This window comes from Saccopteryx leptura, chromosome 1, assembly GCF_036850995.1.
Source record: "Saccopteryx leptura isolate mSacLep1 chromosome 1, mSacLep1_pri_phased_curated, whole genome shotgun sequence".
NCBI classification, from domain to species: domain Eukaryota; kingdom Metazoa; phylum Chordata; class Mammalia; order Chiroptera; family Emballonuridae; genus Saccopteryx; species Saccopteryx leptura.
Genome location: NC_089503.1, coordinates 79,195,516 through 79,218,961, shown reverse-complemented (window position 1 = coordinate 79,218,961; position 23,446 = coordinate 79,195,516). Strand labels below are relative to the sequence as shown.

Below are 23,446 nucleotides of genomic sequence, written 5' to 3'. Positions count from 1 at the left end.
CTATACAATTAACTCAACACTATTAACTGAGCACCTTTTATGTACAAGGCATTAGTCTAGGCTCTGGGATACAGCAGTGAACGAAATCAAGTTCCTACCCTCATGGATGTTATATTGTGGCACCGGTGGGTGCTGAAGATAAGTGCCAAGAAGGAGCTCATGAGTAAAAAAGTAAATTTATGGTCCATAAGGCTTCCTGTTGTACTTGAGGTAAAATCCAAATATGGACAAAGCACTTCTTTTAAAGGCCTGGCAGCACAACATTTTCATACAAATCCAATCATATTTTTAAAAAAATCCAGAAGATAAAATTCTAATAATAAACAGATTTTACAAGCTTGAGTAGTGGTGCAGCGAATAGTGTCAACCCGGAAAGCTGAGGTCCCTGATTCAAAACCCTGAGGTTGCCAGCTTGAGTTCTGGCTTATCCAGCTTGTCTGTGGGGTCACCAGCTTGAGCAAGGGTTCAATGACTCAGCTGGAACGTACCCACACCTCAAGGCACATATGAGAAGCAATTAGTGAACAACTAAAGTGACTCACTACAAGCTGATGCTTCTCATCTTTCTCCTTCCTCTCTCCTTTCCTATCTCTCTCTTAAAAAACAAACCAATAAATAAAACTCAAGCAACATCCTTAAAACACACACATGCGCGCACCTGACCATGCAGTGGCATAATGGATAGAGCGTGGGACATTGAGGGCCCAGGTTTGGAACCCTGAGGTCACCAGCTTGAGCGCGGGCTCATGGGCTTGAGCCGAAAGGTCGCTGGCTTGAAGCCCATGGTCAATGGCTTGAGCAAGGGGTCACTGGCTCTTCTGGGAGGCTCCTGGTCAAGGCACATATGAAAAAGCAGGCAATAAACAACTAAGACGCAGCAACTATGAGTCGATGCTTCTCATCCCTCTCTCTTATCTGTCTGTTCTCTTCCTCCATAAAAACAAAACAACAAAAGCAACAATAACACACATAATACAGTACAGTCAAAAGCTGTTAACATGTTCATCTTCTGTGATTCTTTCATGAGTTATTCCTAAGGAAATAATTAAAAATATGGGCAAAGACTTGACCAAAATGTCTCAACAGAAAACTGGTTAATTTTGGTTCACCAATTACACTGGAATTAATACATATATGATACAATAAAAGTGGTCTGGAAGGAGAATCACTGAATTTTTTTTTTTTTAAATTACTTAAGTAGCACCATTATGAGCTCTAAAATGTATTTTTGTTTTGCTTTTGACCTCTATTCTTTAATTTTTCAGGAATGAGCATATTGTTAGGTAACTTAGGAAGACTTTATGGACAAAATGAGACCCCTGGACAGACAGACCCACCTTGTTCTTGCCCAGAGGACAATGTTCTCTCTTCGACAGCAGTTGTCCCTGATTCAGCTGTGGCTGTCTTACTCTCAGTGTCACTAGCAGGCGTAATCACTTCACTTTCATCTTCGGACATGGATTTAATTGTCCAGAGAGATTTTTGGTTTCGGATCTTATTCAATAATTTTTTAAAAAGAATTTTTGAAGGGAGCTGGTGGGTCTTCATTGCCAAGGGAACTAAAAGAAAAGAAACTTATTCAGCATCTAATATATATTTTAGAATATATATTACATATTATATACTATTCTACCTTTATACTCAGTTACCACTGCAACTACTAATTAAAATAAAAGCACAATTTTATTTTCTTCACTACTTACAATTTAACAGAATGTACAATGCTATTAAACCCCAATCACAATTTTATAACCAGAAGTAACTTTTTTAACTTAAATACTAAAGACACCAGAATTAAACTATTTCCCAACAATATACATTCAACATAAGTTTCAAGCTTAAAAACATACTGGGAATATGTTGCTAAATGATGAAAGAACGGATGCCTTTTACTTGTGAGTAGATTAACACTGAAAATATGTGCTGTAAGGTTCTACACTCTATGCTAGAGTCACAAATATGGCTCTGTACTCAGTAGGCTATAGAGAAAAACATCAAATAAACCATAAAATCAAATCAAGCCCTCCCAAATTATTCCAGTACTATCTAGGAAAATTTCTCCCACTTATCATAAAGAGAGCCCTATAGTTAAAAATTCTTAAGTTGTTTCCTCAAAACATCCTTCCATATGGGCTGACAATCAATGACAAACTCAGTACAATACCAATTCTCTAAGAGGACAAAACCATGTTTCAAATATATAGTTCTCTGACTTAAGGAATAAAATTTAAGAACTCTACAGAGATTGAAAACTAGCAGACTGTAGTTCTGTCGGACTTACATTTTTCTTTAGACTTTCTGAGTTATAACTTACCAACAAAAGAGCACAAAACCTAAGTGATGAATTTTACATGTATCTCTGCAAGACCCCCCAGAGGATGTGAAACATTTTCAGCACCCAAAAAACTCCTTCATGCCCTTTCCATTCAATCCACCCCTAAAGATAACCACTATTCTACCTAATACAGATTGTTTGCCTGTATTTTTTTCCTTTACTTCATATAAATATGGAATGATATTTGGGTATTCTTTTCTGCTTAGCTTCTTTCACTCCAGAAATAAATTAACTGCCAATATTTAAAAATAAGGACTTTAAAAACAACAGTATTCCTAATTTCTTTTGAGAATTCAAGAGTTGCCAACACCAAGCCAGCAATCCCAAAAGGTAATTAGCAGGAGTGGAAGAGTGACTGTCCTTTTAGATAAGGCAGGACTTGCAACTCTGACAAAATAGAGATTTGAATAATATCCCCAATGAAAAATACTGAAAGAGCTGATCTGGCAAAATAAAAGATTCTGCAGAGGCCAAAAATGAAGCTTAAGTGGAAATTTTGGAAGGTAAGGGAGCCCTGAAACCTTTTTCTGAAGTTTATGTGAAACACAGTAACCTTACACTTTGCTTGGATAGCAGTGTGGGCCTAGGGGCATGGATAAAGCCTATAGCCCTCACCCAATGAGTCTAACAGGAGACCCACATAAAGCTGGAAGCCCAAAGAGCCACCTACTCAGTGTAGGGTAAAAATGAGAAGAAAGCCTGACTGATTTTGAACAAAAGCCATTCAAGTAGGTATGGGGGTAAAAAGAGGTCAACATGGAGATTACTTGGGCCCTGGCTGGTTTGCTCAGTGGTAGAGCATCGGCCCAGCGTGTGGAAGTCCCAGGTTTGATTCCCAATCAAGGCGAACAGAAGAGGTGACTGTCTGCTTCTCCACCCCTACCCCTCTTGCTTCTCTATCTCTTCCCCTCCTGCAGCCATGGCTCGAATGGTTCAAGCAAAAGTTGGACCTGGACTGAGGACAGCTCCATGGCCTTGTCTCAGGTGCTAAAATAGTTCAGTTGCCGAGCAACAGAGCAGTGGCCCAGATGGGCACAGCATCATCTCGTAGGGGGCTTGCTGGGTGGATCCTGATCAGGTCACATGCAGGTATCTGTCTCTGCCTCCCCACCCCTCACTTAATAAAAAAAGAAAAAAAGAGATTATTTGGTCCCTAAAGAGATATAAGAGTAAAAGAGAGGGAGTTATTACAGGTAACTCACTGGTCTGACTTGGATAACTGCAGACTGTGGTACCATTTACTTAGGATGAGAAAAGCCAGTAAGACAAGGTTTCAGGAGGCAGGAGATAATCAATTTACTGTTTTAAGTACCTGTGTGACAGCCCAGTGAAAAGGTTTAGAATGGTGGGGACAGAAGAAGTTTAGAAAAGAGAGATCTATGCTATTCTGATCTCAGTGCTATTTGTCATTACACATGAAATTCCTAGCTGTCAAGAACACATAGGATCTCTTTGGTAATTTGAAGAAAGTCTAAAAAAATTCAGACCTTCCAAATGAATTCAGAATTAAGCATCTAAACCAAATAGTCTATAAATCTTCAGACTTGATGTACATATGAATAAAAGAATGTTCCTCTTATGTATATGTAAAGGATCTTTAATAATGAAAAGCTCTAATACTGTTTCCTCCTTCCATCACTCCTATTAGCATTACTCACTGTTTGCCCTTAAGTTGGACCAGACTTTTCTAACTGTTGGAAAATGACTAGCATTTTGTTCTATAACACACTATAATATTTAATTCTGAAAAAGTCTTTACCGTCTGCTTCACTAGAACATATTGTGTCAGCTTCTGCCAGTGGAAGATTATCAGTTTCACCTAAATTTTCTTGTTCCATTGAAAGGTCCAGTTCTTCATCTCGGATCTGATCAGTCACGGTGGGCAAAGGCTCTGGTTCAAGGTGCAAAATCAGGTTTCCTTTCACCTCTCAATAAAGAAATACAAAGACATGTTTCCATTTCAAAATGACTAAAAAGAACTTGAGCACAAAATAAAAAAGTAAGGCCATTATAGTTTCTAAGTCTAAAATATGAGGTATTCTTTCAAATGAACAACTCATTTCAAAATAAAAACTGCTTTATCAATACCAGTGTATTCTCCCACCCAAACATTTACAAACATTTACACCCAAACATTGCTGTCAGCTTATTGAAAATATCTTACTCCTGTCTGCATTGTACATGTCTTCAAAGGCGAATTCTAGCTCTCTCTGCCAGTCTTCTTTCATCTCACTGCGTCTGTACGGAAGTTCCACTAGCTGTGGTGGCATCTGGGCTACAGTCTGTCTCCTACGTGCCAGGTCCTCTTGTTGTAGTTGTTTCAGTTCTTTCATTAGTTTCTCTTGACTCTTCAAGCATAAAGAGAATTAATTAACAACAGCTGATCCACAAGCTTTGGACAGTAATATTAACGGTGAGGGAAAAGTAGAGAACTCATGAGAAACAGGGACTGGGGTTCCCTTACCTGCTCTATCATTTGTTATGCCACAAAAAGGCACTCATTTATTCTTTCAAAAAAAATTTACTGAATGTCATATACCTTTCTTGATGCTAGAGATATGATCTCACCCCTAACCTAGAGACCAAAAAATATAATCAGTATTGTTAGTAAAAATCTGAGATGGTGGGTGGTACTGACTATGCCACAATGCTTTAAAAGTATTTGCCAGTTACAGTTCTTTATCAGGATAGTCATCAAGTTAGGTTCTAAATAAGTCGCCATGGCTCCTGCAATGTACCCTGTCATTCTCCATGCAGATAGCAGCATATACCCGTTTCTGGTAAGCACCAAGACCCAGATTATACTTTTACTTCACTCTTAGGACTAACCATGTAAATAAGCTCTATATGTATCTCTTCAATCTTAAAGAGTATGGCCAATTTGGAGGATTAAGCAAGAGTTTCAGTGAGGGTATCTAACAGAATTTGGGTGGTGGAGCTAGGGAGGGGGCATAAGAAAAGACTTCTGATTCCTTGGGATGAAGACTTAGCCAGACAAAAGTGGGAAAGGATGAAGGAGTATAAAAAAGTATGGAAATGAAGGCACAGGGTATTCAGAGAAAGTATGCTATTCAATATAGATAGGACATAGAGGGCAAGGATATTCAAGGCAAAAAAAGATCAAGTTGAAGAAGAAAGCAGAGGCCAAACACAGTTTTAATAGACACTAGCAAGAAATAAGGTCCCAGGGCACAACAGGGTCTACCGCAAAAAGGTTCAGAGAGGGGAGAGGACATGCTCTAATACTAATTAGACCGCATGGCTTTGATGACAATTTAATATAAGACACTTAATACTACAAAAAGGTGCACAACATGTATAATACAGTGTTTGTCAAGTGGTAACACACACTACTTATTTTTATGTAGTTTTAAGTATTTTGTCATTTGGAGACAAATTTTTTTTGCCATGCCCTAAAAAAGAATCAAATTATGAACAAATTAATTTCATTTATATTGTTTCAAATCATCTCATTAAACTAACTTCAAAGTTATTTGAATAAGTATATTATTTCTGGCTCACTGAAAGCTTGGCATATTTTTCTACTTGAACTATTTAAAAAATAACGACCATCACCCATGACATTTACTGTGAGCTTATAAAATTGCAGGCACAATTCTAAGGGCTTTACTCAACTCATTTAACCCTCACAAAACAGATGATGAAACAGAGCTCAGAGAGGTTAGGTAACCTGCCTGAGACCAAACAGCTAAGGTGTGAAGGACAGAATCCAGGCCAACTGGAGTCCACTTACTTCACCACAAGGCACTAAAGATTTGTGGAGTGCTCAGTTTACTATGCTTTCACTTTTATATAGGTTTAAGCTTTAGATGAGAATTACTGATAGTAATTCACACATTCAGTTATTTTAGTCATAATTTACTCTATTTATAAAAGCTAAAAATTTAAGAGAGGTCATAATTCAGGTCAAACTATGCAAATTAACTTTAATAAGATAGGCATTTTACCAGTGTCACCCCAATAGATTTAATAAAACAAGACAGGCATTTAATTCTCATAAAAGCACTTAAGAACTTTCCCAGATGAGCATTTAAAACATCCAAATGGCCTGACCAGGCGGTAGTGTAGTGGACAGAGCGTCAGACTGGGATGCCAAGGACCCAGGTTTGAGACCCTGAGGTCGCCAGCTTGAGCACAGGCTCATCTGGTTTGAGCAAAAGCTCACCAGCTTGGACCCAAGGTCGCTGGCTTGAGCAAGGGGTTACGTGGTTTGCTGAAGGCCCACGGTCAAGGCACATATGAGAAAGCAATCAATGAAAAACTAAGGTGTTGCAATGTGCAACGAAAAACTAATGATTGATGCTTCTCATCTCTCTGTTCCTGTCTGTCTGTCCTTGTCCATCCCTCTCTCTGACTCTGTCTCTGTAAAACAAAACAAACAAAAAACCATCCAAATGCACGAGTAAAATTCAAAATCAGACTTCTAAAAAGACGAATCATTTTTATGCTGTTTCAAGAGTAAACATTTACTGAATAAGCATGACAAAAGTGAAGCTAAAACTATAAAGCTACTTTTCATTATACATATCTTGCACGTCTGCAACAGGCACATTTTCCAAGCTCCTTGACAACAAGCACTATGGCTCTACTTTTGAATTAACACTCTCAGAAGTCAATAAGGGCTCTGCTTAATAAATATTTAATGAAATGAATCCTAAAATTTACAGAACACAAATGTAATTCAAACAATTAAAGTGGTTTATTTCTTCTCAGGCTATTTTTGAACAGATTAAAATATTCAACTTTTAATACATCCATCATTAGTAAAAATTTTAGGACAGCAATAAACTATAAGAGAAAATATAGAGCTGTTTGTGAGCCTCATCTAACCTGAATTTGAAACAACTGGGAAAGAAAGTTGAGAACTTTGAAGTCATATAACTCATCGACTGTATTTTCACATTCTTCAAACCTCCTTACTTTAAGCCCATTCACTAATCAGTTCTGCAATACTATTGGTTAGTCTATGAAAGCAGTCACAGCCAGAATTTAATTCTTACTTGAGCCAAATGGATCTTTTTCATTGCTTGGAAACCCCGTAAATGAGCCTTTTCACTCTGTTCCATTCTCTCTTTTGCTGCTTGTTTTTGTACTTCTTCTAGTCTTTTAGCTTCTTCTTCAGCAGCCAAATGAGGATCTGGCTAGCAATCAATCAATAACATTTTAGGTATTTTAAAAGTGCAAAACTAAGCAATAACTAAAAAAACAAAACAACTTTAAAATCACATTTTTCTATTTATATAAAATTAAATAAGAAGAGTTGTATAGTATTTCTAATGTCCATAGTTATCAATAGCATATATCTATGAAAAAAGATAAAAGTGTTAATGTAAAGTTTCACAAATTGTTTACTTCAAACTGAATTACACTATACCAGCAATTTTCAACCAGTGTGCTGCAAGAATTTTTAAAAAACACCTGACTATTTAGTCAGGGACACTGACTTCTTTTCCTTTAAACTGCCAAGAACCCCCCCCCCCTGCCAAAAAAAAAAAACAGCTAACACAACAATAGCCATGTAATGTGAAGAAATCAAAATTACACTTTTTAAAAATTTTTTTGGTCAGATAGGCAAAAATATGTTTTGGTGTGCCACAGTATTTTGGAAATTAGTTTATGTGTGCCATGAGATGGAAAAGGGTAAAAATCCCTGCACTTATACATACTCATCCAAATGCAGTCCTTACAATTTTTTTTTTTAAGGAATAAATACCATTAAAGCAACTAATGTTGAAAGTAAACATCCACAAAGCTAGCGGTAAAGAAACCACTAACATCAAAGGTCATCTAAGTCATTTAGGGAAGCACTGAGACTGCCTTTGGTCTTCAGCCAACATCTGCTGCTTGGCTTCAGCCTAAAGGCCAGATTATCAAAAACACATACTTTAATATAATTTCTGGCTTCTTAGAACTTATGCATAACCAATGATTATGTGATTATACTGTCAGTCATGTTCATTAACATAGCAATAGTAAAACTAAAAGGGAGAGGCATAAAACCTAGATAATTTACCAACATTCACTTTCAAATGTTGGTAAACATTCCAAATGTTATATGTATTTTATATGTTGAAAGCCTATTCTCAATTGAAACAATTAGTGATGATGATGAAAGCTATTAATTATATATGTAAAATTATTTAAAATTCTCAAGCAGTTAAACAAATAGGTAGAAACTGATATTAATACACTAAGAAGGTGCACTGTCTAAACATCTCTTTGAAAAATATATATCACTTTGGAGCCAATAAATATTAATCAAGTCTAAATATGCCAGATAAAACAAAGATTCAATTCAATCTAAATTATAATCTCCAAAAAATTATTTAGTGCATTAACATGCATAACATTAGACACAATAACCTTTAGTAACAGTATTTCATTCCATTTAGGTCATGAGGTTAAAAAAAAAAAAGTGGGAATTCTTCATACCATTTAAGGGTAAATTAAAAGCAGAAAGAATGTCAATTTTGGTAAACCAAAATTTTAAGGGAGGAAAAACCTTTAAAATATAAAACATTTGCCTGATCAGGCGGTGGCACAGTGGATAGAGCGTCAGACTGGAATGCTGTGGACCCAGGTTCGAGACCCCAAGGTCGCCAACTTGAGCATGGGCTCATCTGGTTTGAGCAAAGCTCACCAGCTTGGACCCAAAGTCGCTGACTCGAGCAAGGGGTTACTCGGTCTGCTGAAGGTCTGCGGTCAAGGCACATATGAGAAAGCAATCAATGAACAACTAAGGTCTCGCAACGAAAAACTGATGATTGATGCTTCTCATCTCTCCATTCCTGTCTGTCCCTGTCTATCCCTCTCTCTGACTCTCTCTCTCTGTCTCTGTAAAAAAACAAAACAAAACAAAACAAAAATATAAAACATTTATGGTAAGTCCAGACACAATGAGTAATTTAAAGGATATTAAGAAAAATGAAAAGTTAGAGAAAAATTAGGTACCCTAAATATTATTTTTATTGCCCAAACCTCAAAACAAGCTTTTACAAGAATGCTTTAGGAAGACAATCCTTTATAGATTTATGTCAATGCAATTAAAAATTTAAACAAAAATATGGTTGATATTATTAAGATTCCATTTTCAGTAGTTGAACTCAAAAGGTATGTAAACTTTATGAAAACTGTGAATCCCCAAAAAAATTCTTTTTAGAAAACATGTTTCTAAAAGACTTGTTCATAACTTATAATCTGCAGTACACGAAGTAATAAATACTATTAAATATGCTACTTCTGCATCTTGTATATTAGACATTTGGCAGAATTTTTTTTCAAATTGATGATTTTAACTTTTCTGCTTTGTCTGCAGACATTCCTGGGTCTCACAGTAACCAATAAAATGCAACTGTCATTTACAAAGGAACAAACAAGATGAAGGCCATGAGTGATTTAAGAATTTCAAATATATGATGCTTGTTTTAGTTTTATCTGTACAGAAAGTAAATTAGCAAACATAATTTAGAGAATTAATGGCTCTAACAAGAATATAGCAGGCCACTTTCATCATTCTGCAGCCACAGACAAATTTTGTGGTACATAAAATTTTAGAACTAAATCATCAGGCTATTCAACCAATATATAATAGCAGCTCTTACATGTTAAAAAAGCTGAGTGAATAAAAGAGAGTCTTTTATTTGCAAAAAACTAATGCAAAGAGTGCAAGTATTTTTTACAGCATACCTGCTGTAAAGATACTATCATTCCATTTCAGAAAAGATGCCAAATTACTGTGCCTGTGATATTAAGCCTAAATGCACACAAAAATCCAGACATAATTTTATCATAAAAACTGAGCACATTATTCCATTGTCACATTTATACTCAAGGAATAAGAACAGAGTTTCCCTAAGTGACGATGTGAATGAAGAAGCAAATAAATTATCAAAAGACTTTAGTTTGTGAGACTGCTTTTATAAAACTCTGATCCAATCTTGAAGTCTGGAAATTGAAGAGGAGGTAGGTCTTTTAGTTACTATCAAAAGAAAGTTTAGTAACTTACTCTATCATCATCAGTGGTATCCTGTACTACAACTAGGCAAAAACACAAAAAACTCTTTCAGCAATCTTAATTGAAAGGGAACAGCTATCTACTCAATACTGCAAAAATGCAGTACAGTAACCAAAAGAGCATTTTAGTAACTAACCGACGTTATTGTTCCTGTTTTATAATATTGAAGTTGTGATATTCTTCTATGATTTTAAGCAAATCTCAAGATTGATTCTTAATTCTTAGAAGTTAATTCTATGATGATAACATTTATTTTAGGTCTTGACCAAACACTGATTTTACCACCTGCTTGTAAGCAGTCAACCAAAATGTGTATGTATTTGTTGCATTCTAAACTCCAAACAAAAACTATATTGAGAAAGTTTATTTTCCTAGTAGCCAAAATATATTTGACATGAATAAAAATTAAAACCCATTGCTACAAAGAAATAGCAATTATAAGAGATATCATTTGTCATTCTTAAAACTGATAAAAAAATGCAAACCATGATATTCTCTACAGACAAGAGTATAATAAGATAGTCATTCTCATAAATTGTTGATGCTTTTTAGAAGGCAATTTAATGACCACTATCGAGTATCTGCATCTAATGTGATATAGTCTGAAAGCAATCATTTCTCTTCTAGGAATCTGTTCTAAACATACAATCAGATTTGTAGACAAAAATGTACAACATGCCTGACCTGTGGTGGCGCAGTGGATTAAGCGTCGACCTGGAAACGCTGAGGTCGCTGGTTCGAAACCCTGGGCTTGCCTGGTCAAGGCACATATGGGAGTTGATGCTTTCAGCTCCTCCCCCCTTCTCTTTCTCTGTCTCTCTCTCCTCTCTCTCCCTCTCTGTCTCTCTCTCTTTCTCTCTCTCTCTCCTCTCTAAAAATGAATAAATAAAAAATTTAAAAAAATTAAAAAAAAATGCCCATGATTATGTCTACATTATTTACAGAAAAAATGGAACAAAAGTGATTAAATCATATAATAAAATATTAAGAACTTGTTAAATGTTTTGAAAAGTGTGTACATATGTTTATATATGGGATATACTGAATTCAGTAACGTCTTAATCACATTTCCTTTTGGTGATGGAATCATGGGTGTTTTTCCTATAGTTTATACTTGTGTTAGCATAATTCTAAAATTTTCACAAAGAGCATATATTTATTTTTTTTAAAGGTTTTTTTTTTTTAATTTTATTTATTTATTTATTCATTTTAGAGAGAAGAGGGAGAGACAGAGAGAGAAGGGGGGGAGGAGCTGGAAGCATCAACTTCCATATGTGCCTTGACCAGGCAAGCCCAGGGTTTTGAACCGGCGACCTCAGCATTTCCAGGTTGACGCTTTATCCACTGCGCAATCACAGGTCAGGCCATGTATTATTTTTTGATGAAAGTTTTAAAATTTGCTATTTTAAAATATAACCATCCAAATAGTTAATTCCTTTCATTCGTACTAAACCTCATTTACATTAATGATGACATAATTCAAAGCATATTTGAAAATTTTTTAAATCATTATTACTCTATAATGGTTAGAGTTGTTCAAATTTTGACAACTGGGCACAACTTACATAGAACCAACATACGTGAACAGAGAAATAATAAAGTGAGGGTCATGAACAAACATTAAGTCACCTGTTTTGTGTCTATCTCTCTATTCACAAAAGTGTGAAGATGATGATATGTAGAACTACTGGTTTTCACATTAGGAACTTTCTTGACTTCAATATTCTGAAAAATGAAACAGAAAATAGACTGTTAGGTTAAAAACATTAATTTTCATTAAAAGCTGAATCCAATACAAAAAAATAATTTTGTTTTTTCATCAGTTATCCTTTTTCATTTTTGTTACATGGGATCATGCCCTGTACTTCCATTAACCCTTTGAGTAGTGAGTTTTTGTTAACCCTTTGAGTGAGGACATACATGAATGTTCGTACTACTCAACGGGTTAACTGGACTTTAGGTTTAAAAGCTAGATGATGTTTAGGCAGGAATATTAAAGAGGTGATGCCGCAATTCACGGCGTCATGTCAGAAGGCACATAATGGTAAGTTGCTCCACTATTACTGATTCTAAGTTTGATTATTTGGTTACAGTGGTTCATGTCCACTGATAAAGTTCTGTTTTCTTTTTTTCAAACAGAAGTAGGCCAATGAATAAATATAGAAGGATGACAGATACCTGTCTGGTGCCAAAGTATCATCACGCAGATTACTTGGTAATTGAAAAAAATATATATATACCTTTATGATTGACATCTCTTATAGTCACCACCATAACCAAAGCAGACAAATACAGAATATAAGAAACTAGTCTAGCCTCTTCAAACTAGTCCCTTCAAAAAGTCTGAAATAAAAAACTTGGCTTGGGTTGGGGGAGATGATGTTCTACATTAAGAAAGGCCAAAGATACAAAACAAGCAGAAGCAGTAAGTGAACTTTAACTTAGATCCTGGTTTAAAAAATAAAAAGATAATACAATTTAAGGGCAATTGGAGAATGTTGATTATAGACTAAATATTAAATGGGTTTAAGGAATTAATTTCTTAAGGTGTTAAGCAGTTGCATAAGAGAATAACCTTATTCTTACAAGAAGCATGAGGAAGTGTTTAGAGCGAAATGTCATCTCTACAATTTACACCCAATTACGTACATATATACACAACTATTTAAAATCTATACATAATGCAAACAGCTATTCATTGTACTCTTCTAACTTCTTTGTGTTTTGAAAATTTTCTCAACAAAAAGTTGGTAGAAAGGGAGTATACATTCTACATATAATTCATATTTGCCAAATCATGCAGATAGTTCTTGCTTTTTATAAATTTTTCTCTTTGGTTGGTTCATTAAAAACATTAGTAATTAATAGCCCTGGCCAGTTGGCTCAGCGGTAGAGCGTCGGCCTGGTGTGTGGGGGGACCCGGGTTCGATTCCCGGCCAGGGCACATAGGAGAAGCGCCCATTTGCTTCTCCACCCCCCCCCTCCTTCCTCTCTGTCTCTCTCTTCCCCTCCCGCAGCGAAGGCTCCATTGGAGCAAGGATGGCCCGGGCGCTGGGGATGGCTCCTTGGCCTCTGCCCCAGGCGCTACAGTGGCTCTGGTCGCGGCAGAGCAACCCCCCAGAGGGGCAGAGCATCGCCCCCTGGTGGGCAGAGTGTCGCCCCTGGTGGGCGTGCCGGGTGGATCCCGGTCGGGCGCATGCGGGAGTCTGTCTGACTGTCTCTCCCCGTTTCCAGCTTCAGAAAAATACAAAAAAACAAACAAACAAACAAAAAAAAACATTAGTAATTAATATTACAAAGGTAAATGAAGGCATCATAGATAAAATACTGCCGGTCTTTTAATATGGTACTGGGGGAGTGACTGAAATTGGACTCTTCCATTTGAGTCTTACTGGATCAAATGTTACATGGCAGATGGCTCAATGTAAGAGGAAGCAAGCCAACACATGAAAGGCTTAGGGGGCGAATACCGAGAACTTTTGTTGACAAGACACTCATAAGATACACTTGTACACACAAATAAATTAGACATCCCTGTATTTGTATAAGTCTTTTCTTTACTACTCAATTTTTTAGATAAAAATAACTATGTAATGTTGGTAATCATCCAAATAGCCATCTCAATAACCACAATATGTTCAAGTAAATAAGAGAATCAACACCTTTTAAAATTAATTTCCACTTTACTTAATAAATTGTTTTTTCAAAAATAAGCTCCAAATCACAAAAGCACACATTTTATTCCCATAGAGACCTCTCTCATCATTTTACATAATCTTATTTAATTTTTTAAATTTTATTTTTTTTAATTATTTTTATTTATTCATTTTAGAGACAGAGGGAAATAGACAGACAGACAGAAGGGGGGAGGAGCAGGAAGCATCAACTTTCATATGTGCCTTGACTGGGCAAGACTAGGGTTTTCAACCAGCGACCTCAACATTCCAGGTCGATGCTTGATCCACTGTGCCACCACAGGTCAGGCCATTTTACATAATCTTGTGTAAATTTATTAACTTATATGAACCTAATTTCTTTTATCTTGTAATATGGTAACTATTTACAATAGCCAAACCTGAATGCAGAAAAGTCTATAGAGCAAATAATCTAGTTTTTAAAAAATAAAGGGCATTTTTTTAAAAGGCCAAACTATTCAGTTTTTAAAAACCAAAAACATTATAGGATTTCAACAACAAAAAACTATTTTGAGAAAACTGAACACAGACCGTGCTTTAGATGATATTGGGAACAATATTAGTATTGTACTAAAAAAAAAAATCCTTATACACCAGAGATATATACTATAGCAGTGGTCCTCAACCTTTTTTGGGCCATGGACCGGTTTAATGTCAGAAAATATTTTCACAGACCAGCCTTTAGGGTGGGACAGATAAATGCACAAAATAAAATTATATGACCAGCGTAAAAACTGTGGTATTTTTAAATATAATTGTCGAACTTATGACACAAGCGTCAAGAGTGAGTCTTAGACGGACATAACAGAGGGAATCTGGTCATTTTAAAAAAATAAACATCATTCAGACTTAAATATAAATAAAATGGAAATAATGTAAGTTATTTATTCTTTCTCTGCGGACTGGTACTGACCTGTGGCCTGGGGGTTGGGGACCACTATACTATAGCCTTTATGTATAAACTGATACCCAGCATTTTTTTTAAATACTCCCAATATACACACGTCTTACTTGTACAATTGAAATTAAGTTAAAGTAAATGATATAACCTGCACTAAATTCTAAAAGTAAAAAACTATTATAACCTAGTTCTTTTAAACCAGGGGTCCCCAAACTATGGCCTGCGGGCCACATGCAGCCCCCTGAGGCCATTTATCTGGCCCCCCGCCGCACTTCCGGAAGGGGCACCTCTTTCATTGGTGAGAGGAGCACATTGACCATCTCATTAGCCAAAAGCAGGCCCATAGTTCCCATTGAAATACTGGTCAGTTTGTTGATTTAAACTTCCTTGTTCTTTATTTTAAATATTGTATTTGTTCCCATTTTGTTTTTTTACTTTAAAATAAGATATGTGGCCCTGGCCGGTTGGCTCAGCGGTAGAGCGTCGGCCTGGCGTGCAGGAGTCCTGGGTTCAATTCCCGGCCAGGGCACACAGGAGAAGTGCCCATTTGCTTCTCCACCCCTCCCCCTCTCCTTCCTCTCTGTCCTCTCTTACCCTCCCTCAGCCGAGGCTCCACTGGAGCAAAGTTGGCCCGGGTGCTGAGGATGGCTTTGTGGCCTCTGTCTCAGGCGCTAGAATGGCTCTGGTTGCAACAGAGTGATGCCCCAGATGGGCAGAGCATCGCCCCTGGTGGGCATGCCAGGTGGATCCCGGTCGGGCACATGCGGGAGTCTGTCTGACTACCTCCCTGTTTCCAACTTTTTGAAAAATACAAAAAATAAAAATAAAATATGTGCAGTGTGCATAGGGATCTGTTCATAGTTTCTTTTTATAGTCCAATCCTTCAACAGTCTGAGGGACAGTAAACTGGCCCCCTGTGTAAAAAGTTTGGGGACCCCTGTTCTAAACACTCAAAGTAATTCACCTCAAAAAGAGCTGGAGGAGGAGGTGGCAGACTTGTAATTTTGGCAGATCTCTCTTTTTCCACAAGCAGTGCTTCCTTTCGAGCTTTTATGTGCCTTAAAAAACAAGAGATGTCTTAAATTACTTTCTCAGGTAATATTACAGTACAACCCTTAAGGTTAAAAATACAAAAGCCATGAGATCTCAAGAAATCCTCTAATTTGATTCCACAGGCTCAGCTGTTGAACAAAGTCTATGCATGGTAGACATGTAAGAAAATGTTTACCAAAGGAAAGAGAAGTATCTAAAGAGGAAAAGCTCTACAGTGGGGACTAATCCAACCAACATCTAATGTTTCTTTTTTTAGAGTCATAAAAAAAATAATAAAAGGATAAATACTGATAAAGATGGGCCACTGTATAAAATGACTGCTACTGACTAGTAACACACTTTCATTTTTACAACACGCAAACAAGTCACTAATGACTTCCAAAGATTCTACAACCTCTTTTAGTGCTCTTAATCGTACCGATTTTCTTTCATTTTTTTTACAAGAGAGATTTTGATTGACATGCATTCTGAACTAGCCATGCATTTCTACATAAATTTAGTAATTGTTGCTAAAGTCAGCCTAGAAGAGAAAGTTCATTTGTTACTATGTTCACCTATGCAAACCACCTCCCCCAATGTATTATTTTTAAGCCAAGTTAAAAAACACAATGTATATAGTGTAGCTTTTATTTAATAGCTGCTTAAACTATATCCATTGAAGCCTCTACTTCTAACCATATCAGTTTCAGTGGAGAATATGGTAAAAATAATTCCTTTACCAGGTTTTTTCTTTCATTAACATTTCTTTTTGAGTCTTCTGTACTTTCAGGGCCTCTTTATGCCTCATGTCCGCTTTTCTTTTTCTTTCTGCTGCCTGCTGTGCCAGAGCATCCAAATCAGGCTCCTAAATATATATGTAAGATATTAAATCATGTTAAACAAGGCTAAAAGGTAATATTACAGTACAACCCTTGGCTGCTTCACTAGTCAGAGCAAAAATCCTGAAGATGATATGCAATTGACTGAAATTTAGGCAATTTTAGTACACTGTAGTACAAAGTTAATGGTGGCATAAATAAAGCTACAAAAATCTGATGTCAGAACTGAAGGTCATGCCCTGGCCAGGTAGTTTCGGTTGGTTACAACGTTGTCCCAATATGCCAAGGCTATGGGTTTCATCCCTGGTAAGGGCATATACAAGAACCTACCAATAAATGCATAAATAATGGAATAACAAATTACTGTTTCTCTCTCTCCCTCCCTCCCTTTCTCCCTCTCCTCTAAAATCAATGAAAAAGGAATTAAAAAAAAAAGAACTTAAGATTATTACAAGACTAGAACCAGGGGCTGCAGAACATATTAATTGCCACATTCTTTCCAGATATTTCTTTTCCTTACTAGTGGTTTAAAATCAAAGACTAGCCTTCTCTGGAACCAGCTTGTTTATTTTGTGTAATTGTGTCTGGGACTGCAATCGGGAACAGACATAATTCACTGTGCTTCACCTTATTGCACTTGATAGAGAGGTTTTTACAAATTAAGGTTTGTGGTACCCTGTACTGAGCAGTGGTCTGAGACCAAGCCTGCAACATCTCCGATGTTTACCTGTATTTTCCAACCATAAATCACAATAAACAAAATAAGGTTCAGGAAGCAGTCTTAAATAATCAGTTAAGTTCTACTTTGCCTCTCTGAAATTCATCAAAGAATTTTTATTATGTGTGAATGAAATCCAATTGTATATACATTTAGCTGTATTAATTTTAGAGGTACGAGGAACTGGAAAATTTGAATTCACCCTACTGAATCTGTCCAAAATGCTCAAAATAAAAAATTCTGATAAAGGTTACTATTTTATTTATCCAGATAGTTTAAGACTGGAAGAAAATGATACTTTAAACATCACAGGAAGATAAATTTTACTTGACATGACTCTTAAAAGGAAATGAACCTAGCAGCATTCGGCTCAGTGGATAGTGTCAGTCCACATATTGACATCCTGGCTTCGATCCCCAGTCGGGGCACACAGGAGAAGCAACCATCTGCTTCTCCTCCCCTTTTCTTCCTTTCCCCCCTCTCACAGCCAGTGGCTCAATTGGTTCGAGCGTGGCCCTGGGAGCTGAGGATAGCTCAGGTGAAGCTCATCAATCTTAGGCACTAAAAATAGTCCAGTATTGGAGCATTGTCCCCAGGTGGGTGTTGTCAGGTAGATACTGGTTGTGGCACATGTGGGAATCTGCCTCACTATCTGCCCTCCTCTCACCTTCCCCAAAAAAGAAAAATTTAAAGTTTGTGCTGCCCAAAACGAATTCTATATATGAAAACATTTTTTTTTAATCAAATAAGCATTTAACAACTACATTTACTTTTAACCAAAATTACTACTACAGATAGGGAATCAAGTAAGTGTTCACTTACATTTTCTTTTGCATGTTGGTGTCCCTCTCCCATAGTTCTTAAACTTGCCAAATACAGTTTTTCCAAGTTGTTTATTTTCTGAGTTTGTGATTCTTCCCACTCGGTTCTTAGTGCTTCTGCCAAACGAGTAAATTGCTGACTTCTCCTCTGTTTTATATTTTCTCTTATCTGAAAAGCGATATCCCTTTCTTGTTCTCGAACCTAAAGAATATTTAACAGATTAAATGAAAGAGTATTTAAACTTTTTTGAAAACTATTTGGAAACAGAAATTTAAATGACTTCTTTTTAGGTCTATCAATTCTCCTGAATATTCATATTATATTAGATAAGCTCTATGTAAAGCAAAATAATCCAAAGATGTAGAAAAAACTAAAATCTCAAGACAACTTCTAAAGTTTCCTAAATGATTAGCTATTATACCCCCAAGCCCTAATGGTACTGTCATCATCATTCTAATAACCTAATTTAAGAGGTTAAAATGGTTAATCATGATTCAACAAAATTTATGGTACAGATGAATATAGACAGAACTAGATGAGAACTCTGTATCTGAGCCACATTATCTCCAATTCCAGGCAGAATGGCACCTAAAGCAGGCTCCACAAAGACTTAACTAACATTAACTCTAAAGACTTCTAGAAAAGAAAAATCTGTAACTTCTTAATAAATTTGTTTCATGTTCTAATAATCTTTCCAGTAAGTCTTCTTCAAAGTAATGTTAATCTTCCTGCTCTAATCTTCATCAGTTACACATCACTTAAAAATATATTTAAAGAATTATCTTCCAATAATTATTGAGTCAAAAGATTCAATCTATTTACCATTTTGGTCTATATCAAATGTTCCAAAACTAGTTAGTATGCAAGAATCAGGGCTCTTATACAGCCAGAAAAGATTTATAAATCCAACATTTTATTTAGAACACTCTAATGCAAAGATACTAATAATTTGGGGAGGACAAAGAATTTGAAACTTTGTTCCAAATAAATCTTACCTGTAGCAATCTTAATTTTCGTCTTCTCTCATAATCCTCTTTCAAAATGACAGCTTCCTCATTAGGACTCAATCTCACCTTGCCAGCATTCACCACCTTTCTTTTCATATCTGTGTTCTTCAAATATAAAGGTTCTAAATTTTTTAAAAAGACAAGTGCCTATTAAAATAGGGCAGCAAAAATAATTTTTAATATATTCAACAGTTAAAGGGGCTGTATACATGCAAATAAAATAACTTGGGTAAACAAAGTCCAACTTATTTACAAAAATAAACTATTAATTCAGCACTTAAATCAGTGGTTCTCAGACGAGATGGGATTAAGTGGAGGATAATCAGAATTACTTCAAAAAAATGTCCCCATCAACAGCAGATTATTTTTTACCTAGAGTATCTAGGACCTAACTTTTTCCTGATTTGGATTTCCAAAGTTTACTTACCTTAAATGTAAAAATCACAAAGACTTAAAAGGATGTGTTAGCACAGAATAGATATTTTCAAAATTACAATTTAACACTTTAATAACTTGTTCATACCAGCAAGACTGCTGTAACTGCAAGGGCTTCTGGTCCCTAGATTCAATATCTAATCTGCTGTATACGGCTTGATCACCAAGTGTCATTGTATTGTATGGAATCATGTCAAGCCCAGAATAGTAAACAATTCTCCAACAATGACGATGGTATGATTTTTAAATAAATAACAATTTAAAAAATCCTCTTGGAACAAATCTTTTATTTGGATGAGCTTAGTGTTGAGATTTCTAGTTCTATTTTTCCAGTGGTACTGTTTATACTCAGGTGTTTTCACTCTCCTTGCTAGATTAACGTGCCCCTATTGGGGGGAGGGGCTGCTGGAGAGAAATCGAAAGAATGTAAGGATCTATAAATTTCTGTAACTTAGAAACCCTCTGCAGGTCATTCTGATACTTCCTCATCCCCATCAATGTCAATTCCAAAAATTCTGAATACTCACCATTTCATTAGCTAAAGAATTATAGGAAAATAAACATATATTTGTTATTTTTACCTAGATGTGATAGAATAACTGTTTTCTGTTGTATATAATTTTAAAAAATCTTCAAATTTCATAAATCGTCCCACTAATGTCCATTTTCTGGACCAGGGTCCAATCCAAGGAAAACACATTGCATTTGGTTGTTGTGGTACTACTCTGCAGATACCAAGGTGGGAGTAAACCCACAATGATTTTATTTAAAAAAAAAAAATGGGGAGAGAGCTGGTAGAAGCTGGCAGCACTTCAGACTTCCATGCATATATGACACTGAGTGGAGGGATGTAAGCCGGGTAGATGCCTTTTAAATGGCTACACAGTCCTTAAGCTCAAGTCCCTTGTTTCTCAGGAACAGGCCTGCTAAACTGTTAATGGCTAGGCTCTGTTGTTGGCTAGGAGCAGCCCGTGAAAAGCATCCACGCAAATGGACTTTAAAATGCAAGTGCTTCATGTTTTCATGGCTGTGAGGGTGATCATGTCTCCTTCAGTTCCTTTAATCTGGGGCAGTTCCTCAGCCTTTCTTCTCAAGATCATGACATTTTTGAAAAATACTGGCCAGTTTTTTTATTTAATTTATTCATTTTAGATAGGAGAGAGACAGAGAGAGAGAGAAGGGGGGAAGAGCAGGAAGCATCAACTCCCATATGTGCCTTGACCAGACAAGTGCAGGGTTTCAAACCAGCGACCTCAGCGTTCCAGGTCAACGCTTTATCCACTGTGCCACCACAGGTCAGGCAGTTTTTTTGTAGAATGTCCCTCAGTTTGGATTTGTTTAATCTTTTCTTGTGGTTAGAATGAGGTGATGCATTTTTGGCAAGAACACCACAGAAATGATAATGCAAGACCCTTCTCAAAGCATCATCACATCAGGAGGTGAAGTTAACCTGTCTTACTACTTGGTGATGTGAATTTTGATCATGTTAAGGTGGTATGTACCTAAAGCTTTCAACACTGTAGTTATTACTTTTCCTTAGTAAGTATTTGCTGGAGAAATTAACAGTTGAGTTGAAGCTATATAAACATCATGTTGCTCACCAAACTTCTGCCCACTAAGTTTAGTATCCATTAACGATTGCTGTCTGAAACAATTACTCTGCCATTTATTAAAAGACATGTTCTGTTCCCAATTCCCTCTACACTTATATACCACTCACAAAAATTAGGGGATCATGGAACTGCAAACACTCCAGTACTTTCAGCCTTTGGTATAGTACACTTTCACCTATGAAATAAAAGTTGGTTTTGCATCTCATTTGCATAATCAAACAACTTTCTTTGACTTGTCCTCTGCTTTTCTGTTCTTGTTTAATAAAAAGAAAAATCAAATACTTTTTAAAAATAGTTTCATATTCATTTTGAAATATCCCCTAAGGAAGAATTTCCCCTGCTCCCTCATTTATTCACAGCAATACGGATTTCTAAACCCTATTATTATTGCTATCCATAAGAGAGATACTACTTTTCTTGCAAGATTTTGTTCAGATTACATGGCACCCGACACACCGTAATCAAAAAATTAATACTAGACTTAGAAGATGAGGTTCAAGACCCAACACTGCAACTTAAAGCTGGAAGGAAGGCACTGGCCAAGTCACTGAAGTCACTTTGGTCTCCCTAAACTACATAATGGGAGGAATATCTATCCCAATAGGTTGTCCTGGTGATTACGTGACTTTAATGAATATGAAACTGCCAAATATTTTCTAAGTATTAAAGACTCGAACGTTCCCCAATGTCCTCAAAGCTCAGTCGGGGTAGGACTTAATGCCTGAGAAATTAAAGGGGTCACAGACGAAAAAAGTAGCGCTCTCCGCATAAATGGACCAAAGGCGGTGCTCTTAAACGGCCAGCAGGTTTCAGGCCACGTCCCGGTGATCTCGGGGGTGGGTGGGCCGGGCACCGAGAACAGTGTGCAGCAGCAGCAGACGCTGCGGAGGCGCTCCCGACTGCCCACAACTTGGAATCCCAGGGACCCCTCGCGCCCCGACTCCGGGAGCGGCGAGAAGCCGCACGCGCAAAGGCCGCCCGGCAGCCTCCCGCACGAGCACGCGGGTCTGTGTCCGGCCGTGCCTCCTGCCCGAAGCTCCTTAGCCGGACCTGAGCCAGGGGAGCGCTCCGTCGAGATCTGAGAACCGCCGGTCTGGCTGCGTCCTCGGCGTCCCCTTCCTTCCGGGTACATTCCCAACTCCCAGGCTTCAGGGAGTCGTGCACGCTCGGCACTCACCTGAGAACCAGCAGCCAGGAGCCAGGAAACGCAGCTCAGACAAGGAAGGCCGCGACGACCGCCACCGATTCGCTTCCCAACAGCCGTTCGTACGCCTGTGGGACGGCCATCGCCGAACTGCCGTCATTTCCGTCATTCAAACCGCCCGCCAATGGCGGGGTCAAACCGCGGGAATCCGGCTGGTCCCGCCTCCCCCGGGGGCCGCTGGGACGGCCGTGCCGCAAAAGCCTGCGCCCTGCGCACGCGCACGGACAGGCGCCGGCTCCTACGTATGTCCCCATTATTTCTCACGCCGCGGCCCCTGAAGGTTTGTTTCATGTCTTTCAACGTGCTCATATCTCAGTCCAGGAGACAGAGGTCCGGAAAGGGGAAGATATTTGTCCAGAGGCTTGAGGGTGGCTTTAGTCTTAAGTCACCGCCATAGAGATGCGTTAGGATTTGCATCCTTTTGCGTACTGACGACACAATTCGTTTGGTACGATTATGCTGGTTTCCGATTGCTTTCTTTAAAGGCCTCCAGCTCCTACAACAGTGAACCATATCGTGACGCTCTGTACCTCCAGAGGTCGGACATATCTAGAACATGCCAAGGATTTATCTGCTGCAAAATAAACTATAATCCGAAAGGGTATGCATATAGTTTCATACTTACTGACCAAATACTATGTGCCAAGTAGAGTGCTCCGTGCAGGGAGACTAGGGTATATGAATTACAGCCCTTAGCCTAGATTTTGCAGTCTAGTTAAACATACCAGGAATCAAAGAAATGGGAAGCGGGGGAGAGGGAAGCTGCTGACATGACCAGATCTATCTTCCTGGTGCAGAAGAGGTCAGAGG

The 23,446-nt window shown here is 37.5% G+C and overlaps 1 protein-coding gene across 3 annotated transcripts in view; it reads right to left on the bottom strand.

Moving 5' to 3' along the window:
- CEP295 (centrosomal protein 295) overlaps positions 1-22,743 on the bottom strand; it is a 66,834-nt gene extending 44,091 nt beyond the window's left edge. For all 3 annotated transcript variants that reach the window (XM_066370644.1, XM_066370665.1, XM_066370654.1), the window contains exons 1-10: positions 22,610-22,743; positions 19,373-19,506; positions 18,378-18,578; positions 16,739-16,863; positions 15,931-16,024; positions 12,000-12,095; positions 7,357-7,497; positions 4,500-4,683; positions 4,095-4,262; positions 1,338-1,559 (exon numbers count right to left, since the gene is read on the bottom strand). In XM_066370644.1, coding sequence (XP_066226741.1) covers positions 1,338-1,559; positions 4,095-4,262; positions 4,500-4,683; positions 7,357-7,497; positions 12,000-12,095; positions 15,931-16,024; positions 16,739-16,863; positions 18,378-18,578; positions 19,373-19,506; positions 22,610-22,736 — 1,492 coding nt within the window. In that variant the 5' untranslated portion in view covers positions 22,737-22,743. The remainder of the gene's footprint in view (positions 1-1,337; positions 1,560-4,094; positions 4,263-4,499; positions 4,684-7,356; positions 7,498-11,999; positions 12,096-15,930; positions 16,025-16,738; positions 16,864-18,377; positions 18,579-19,372; positions 19,507-22,609) is intronic.
- Between the last annotated feature and the right edge of the window lie 703 nt (positions 22,744-23,446).